The following is a 5916-nucleotide window of genomic DNA, read 5'->3' as shown; positions in this document are numbered from 1 at the left end:
AGGGCCCACTATTCATAACTCTGCGTGTAACTGTAACAATGAAGGGCCAAATCCAGTTTGCTGTACTCCTGTTTGCCACTACCTTCGGTGCATCTTGAGATAAGGCAGCAGGATGTGACTCATGGGCTACGTCTACACGTGCACCCAACTTCGAAATAGCTTATTTTGATGTTGCGACATTGAAATAGGCTATTTCGATGAATAACGTCTACACGTCCTCCAGGGCTGGCAACGTCGATGTTCAACTTCGACGTTGCTCAGCCCAACATCGAAATAGGCACAGCGAGGGAACGTCTACACGCCAAAGTAGCACACATCGAAATAAGGGAGCCAGGCACAGCTGCAGACAGGGTCACGGGGCGGACTCAACAGCAAGTCGCTCCCTTAAAGGGCCCCTCCCAGACACACTTTCATTAAACAGTGCAAGATACACAGAGCCAACAACTAGTTGCAGACCCTGTATATGCAGCACGGACCCCCAGCTGCAGCAGCAGCAGCCAGAAGCCCTGGGCTAAGGGCTGCTGCCCACGGTGACCACAGAGCCCCGCAAGGGCTGGAGAGAGAGTATCTCTCAACCCCCCAGCTGATGGCCGCCATGGAGGACCCCGATATTTCGATGTTGCGGGACGCGGATCGTCTACACGTCCCTACTTCGATGTTGAACGTCGAAGTAGGGCGCTATTCCCATCCCCTCATGGGGTTAGCGACTTCGACGTCTCGCCGCCTAACGTCGAAGTTAACTTCGAAATAGCGCCCGACGCGTGTAGACGTGACGGGCGCTATTTCGAAGTTGGTGCCGCTACTTCGAAGTAGCGTGCACGTGTAGACGCAGCTATGGTGATGTACAAGGATTTTAAGATGTGTTCTAGAAGACCAATATGTCATGTACTGTTAAATCTAAGAGTTTGAGGTAGTGAGTAGTTTCATCTCCATTGACTTCGCTGTGCGCCACTCAGCACCTTTCAGTGTTGAGCCTTATGTTGATTTCTATGTGCGGAACTTGCAGTGATACTCCTTGTGCAGACCCAGCACAGGAGATAGCCTTCCTACTTCTAAAATACCCAAACCAAAGAAGGCAGATATTGATATTTAATTTACTTGTCTTTACTTAACAGTCTGCATCCTGGAATTTATCATAGAAATTCACCCTCTAGGCTTTTTAAAGTACGCTTACGTTTTGTGACACTCAGTTGTGCTCAATATTTAGTTCTGTTATGTGCATTATCCCGCTGAATGATCAAATTAAATTCAAACTAGAATTTGAATGTCTGTAAACATTGGCAAGAATCTGCAGCTAAATTTAGATGGAGGATTTGCAGTGTCTGTTGTTTTTCTTGTTCATTTTAGATGGCTAAATTGTACAAATGTTCAGGAATCTAACCTGATTTTCTTTTATCCTCTTTGTCTAGGTTTGCAAGGCATGCCAGGGGACTGCGTCTCTCAGGGTGGTCCTATGGGTATGAGTATGGCACAGCCAAGTTACACTCCTCCCCAGATGACCCCACACCCAACTCAGTTAAGACATGGACCCCAAATCCATTCATATTTGTCAAGTCACCCCCATCACCCTGCCATGATGATGCACGGAGGACCCCCTACCCACCCTGGAATGACCATGTCAGCACAGAGCCCCACAATGTTAAATTCTGTAGACCCCAGTGTTGGTGGACAGGTTATGGACATTCATGCCCAATAGTATAAGGGAACTCAAGGGAAAATAATAAAAACAAAAAAAAAATCAAACCTATTTTAAGACTTTTGAACTTTGACCAGATATTGACACTTAATAGGAAATTCCAGACAGCTGTGATTATTTTTTACTTTTGTCATTTTTCATCAACAACAGAGGACCAATGAGAAAATAACAGAAATGTGAAATCATGGGCTCACTGAAACAATTATGCCCATGTAAAGATCCTCTGAGGGAAAAACACAAACAAATAAAAAAGACTCCAAGAGTTATAACTACTGTAGTATAAACATAGGAACTAAGTTAACTTGTACATTTCTGTTGATCACTCCGTTATGTTGCCTCAAATAGTTTTAGAAGAAAAAAAAACTCCTTGTTTTCCACACTATGTGTGTTGTTCCCAAAAGAATGACTGTTTTGGTTCAGCGCTGAAGTCACTACCCATGAAAGACTACAGTATATTTCAGACCAGTTTTGGCCAGTGAGAAAAGAATTACCCTGGAGATGAAGATGAAAAGTCTTGCTGGGTCTCTCATCACTCAGAAGACAGTTCCAAGAAGGCCTTGCCATCCCCTGGTTTTGTTCCTTCATAAATGTGTCCTTTAGTTTCAAACAGATCTTTATAGTTTGTGCTTCATAAACCCACTTTTGGACTCTTCTTCAAAGAGCTTGCAGGAGAAGATTTAAAAGACAGAGCAGGAGCTTCTTCCAGTAGTTCTGAGCCTCGGCTTTGGACAAAACAAAATGAAAAGTTGGGCAGCTTTCCTCAATGAAAGAAGTTATTATTGGTCTTTGCACCAAACCTAGAACTTTATCATGAACTCAGAGCTTGGGAAAAAAGCAAGAGAATACTGTAACAAACTTCGTACAGAGTTCGGTCTATTAATTGTTTCATGTTAGATATTCTATGTGTTTACCTCAATTGAAAAAGAAAAAAAAAAGAATGTTTTTGCTAGTATCAGATCTGCTGTGGAATTGGTATTGTATGTCCATGAATTCTTCCTTTCTCAGCACGTGTTCCTCACTAGAAGAAAATGCTGTTACCTTTAAGCTTTGTCAAAATTTACATTAAAATACTTGTATGAGGACTGTGACGTTATGTTTAAAAAAAGGTGTTAAGTCACAAAATGCGGTAATAAATATTTCATTTTTGATTTTTTGTTAGGCTTTTGAGTTTTTAATCATGATTGGGAAAGATTGCATTTTGGGGCAAAAATGTCTGTTGGATTTCTTACCCATAATTCTTTAAAATGACTAGTAAAATCAGAGACCAAGTACCACAATGCTTGTAGGATAGTCTGATGAGACAATGCCTGAATTTGTGTATTTCCCCTGAGCACACATATGCACAAACTCCAAGTCAAAAACCTAGATGTAGTCTCATCAGATTACACTTTATGTTTCTATAATTCATTTATATATTTATATCTAGATGATGTCCCTAGAGAGAGAAGCATGGCTTTAGAAAGATAGTTGTACTTATACATACACATGTACCCTGCATAACTACAGTGTAGGTAAAACAAAGATAATTAATGAATGGTTGTAACACAGGACTCGACTGGAAAGTTTTAAACAGCCTTTAATGGAAGCTTTGCTTTCCTAAGGAGTGCAGAATCGGGCCCTGAAAACAGCTGTATTACTGTATTTGTCTTTCTCTCATGAAAGCAAAAACTATCATATTGACCAATTGGGAATATGTAAATTTAACTTTTGAAATGTAATTAAATCATCCAGGTCCACTAAGGGGAGAAGATTTGGTTTAAACAAAATGCCACAGACCTAGTGTGCTCTGAAACAACAAAATGGGAGGGAAATGCAGGGAAATTGGACCTTCGTCCTCAGTGAGTGGAAGTTTTCTCATTACTTCAGTGGTAACAGAATTGGGTCCCGAGAGGAGGGAGAAGATTTGGGTTTCTTAATTATTTCTGTTTGGGAAAGTAAAAATGCCTTATGCGTTTTTACTTTCTAGGAAACGACTGTCACTGGTTTAAATATTTGTATTTTGTTGAACTCTCTTTTCCCCTTCCCCCAAATGGCTGGTGTGTGATTAAAAACTGACTGACAACTTTTACCTTTGGAATGTTGAAAAAAGTCTTAACTTCCCAGTCAATCTTTAATTGCTGAATTAAGTCAGTGAACCCGCGCTGCAAGTGGCACGGGCGCGAGTGTTAATTTAAGCATTCCTGTCCTGCTTTTTAGCTTTTTTTTTTTAGGCATTTTCTGCAATTTGGAGACCAAAAGATTCCACGTTTGGCTCATTCTTTCTGTCCTGACTCAAACCGCCCCATCCTTCATTCCCGTCTGAAAGGCAAGCCCTGGCCTCCCGACTTCTTTGATGGTTTTGGAGGAGAGAAAGAAAACGACGAAGAATCAAAGCGGTGTCGTCTTCGCCTCGCAAAACGAAGCTACTTCTGGTACCCGATTCGCTGCCATTTCCCCGTCCGGGCTGTGGAGCAGCTGCTTTCTCCCCTGCTTCATTTTGTAATGAGTTAGAGATTTGTATTGCTAGTGGATTTCCTCGCTGGGCTGTCATCTGCGGGCGCTGTGGTGCGGGGACCAAGGTGCAAGGACCCGAGCAGCTTGCTCCAACCTGGGGGTGGCTGCTTGGGGCGCAGGGTTCCGAGCTGGGGGCAGTTAAGAAGCGCTCAGCTGGCAGACGTGGGAAAAAGCAGGACGGGTGTTTTGACAGCGATCTCTCGTGGAAGGAAATAAGTGAAGTCTGAAGACAATTGGGTTTGCTCTAGGAAGGGAAAGGGGCGTTAGGACCCCTCCCCGCCCCCAGTGCTGCGCTAAGCGCCTGCAGGCTCTGGGGATGTAAGTTTCCAGCGGGGAGGGCGCACACCCAGGCCGCGCTGGGCCAGCTCCGCACAAGGCGAAGTGGGAGACGCTGTCCCGCTTCGGAAGAGGCCGTGCGGGTGGCCACGCTCTGACCACGCCTACCCCACAGGGCCGGGAGCTGGGGCAGATTTCTAGCAGCTAGCGCGGGGTTTCTCGCTGTCTTCCCCAAAGGAGCAGGGAGCTGTCCCTCCGCCGGGGACGCGTGGCCAGGCGGGGCAGGGCCCTGGCTGCATTCAGTGCCTTTGGGCCTGGAGGCTCTAGCCAGCCCTGGGCTTAACTTCACCCTTCCTTCGGCGGGGCGAGGCGGTGGATCTGGAGGAGGGGTCCCACCCCTGCCAGGCATCTCCCTGGGACGGGGAGGGCTGCTCCCCCCTTCGCCTCCCTCGCTGCAGAGCTGGGAGCCTGGGGGAAACCAGGGCAACCCCTTTAAACGACGTGGGTGCGGGCGCAACTCGGATCGGGCCGTGGAAACGCAGCTTTGCCCGGCGGAAGCCGGAGTTGGGGCGGGGGGGTGCTGAGAGCAGCCGGCCGGGCTGCAAGGGCCGCCCCGAGAGAAAGAGACAGAAGGGAGGCGGCCCCTCTGCGACAGCGATGATGGATGACCCCGCGGCGGCCAACAGCTCCGCCCCTCCCCCGGGGCCCGAGCGCTCGGCCCGGCCGCGTCCCTCGCCCCCCTCGGCCCTTCCCACGCGGGTGGGGGTGGGGGGATCCAGGAGGGGCCCGGCGCGCCGGCCGGGAAAGCGCTGGGGCAGGGCGGCGGGAGAGGCCGGAGAGTGACACCCTTCTGCGAGGGGGATCGATGCCCATCAGCCGGGGCGGGGCCCCTTCCAGCGGGATCGGCCCCTCCCGGGCACCGCTGCGCTGGCGAGGCCGCGGCGTTCGCCCCGCGCGCCCAGCCCGGGCGCAGGGACCCGGGAGAACAGCCCCGTCGGGGCGTCTGGTCGGCGGGAGGTTGGAGCGGGGAGGGGAGCCGGGCTCGGCCTTTGCAGCCGTGTTTGAGGCGCTCAAGGTGTTTCTATGGCTACCTTGCGTCCGCGGGAGGGTCAGCTGCGGGGGTGCGCCGGGAAAAGGCCGCTCTGGGGCGCTCATTTATCACTGTCACCCGCATAATGATTCTCTCCGCAGCCTTCTATTGATGGGGATAATTGCATTAGCTCGGAGTGACTGATCAATGGAACCCCAGCAAACAAAAACTTCTGTGCTCTTCCCTGCCCCCGAAACAGATACAGAAATCAGATCGAAAGCCCCGGTGGGACCCCCCCCCCCCCAGCCCGCCTTTCTCTCCCCAACGGGCCTGGGTTTTCTTTGCGCCGAGCAGCGGAATAATATCAGCTCCATTACGTTCCAAAGGAGGTTATAATTTTGCCTGGGAAAATGCTCCCTTA

General features: G+C 49.0%; 1 protein-coding gene across 12 annotated transcripts in view; it reads left to right on the top strand.

Annotated features, from left to right (window-relative positions):
* MEIS2 (Meis homeobox 2) overlaps positions 1 to 3595 on the top strand; it is a 197751-nt gene extending 194156 nt beyond the window's left edge. For 7 of the 12 annotated variants that reach the window (XM_074996933.1, XM_074996934.1, XM_074996936.1 and 4 more), the window contains one exon: positions 1410 to 1549. Coding sequence is in view for 5 of the 12 variants with exons in the window: in XM_074996927.1 (XP_074853028.1) it covers positions 1410 to 1696 (287 nt within the window). In the remaining 7 variants the exon portion in view is untranslated. Of the gene's footprint in view, positions 1 to 1409 lie in introns of all 12 variants that reach the window. The other 5 variants (XM_074996929.1, XM_074996928.1, XM_074996930.1 and 2 more) reach the window with 3 other exon arrangements.
* Positions 3596 to 5916: the final 2321 nt, after the last annotated feature.

This window comes from Carettochelys insculpta, chromosome 6 (genome assembly GCF_033958435.1).
Source record: "Carettochelys insculpta isolate YL-2023 chromosome 6, ASM3395843v1, whole genome shotgun sequence".
In the NCBI taxonomy this organism is placed as follows: Eukaryota; Metazoa; Chordata; order Testudines; family Carettochelyidae; genus Carettochelys; species Carettochelys insculpta.
The sequence above is the reverse complement of the archived record's forward strand: the minus strand, read 5'-3'. Positions and strand labels throughout refer to the sequence as shown.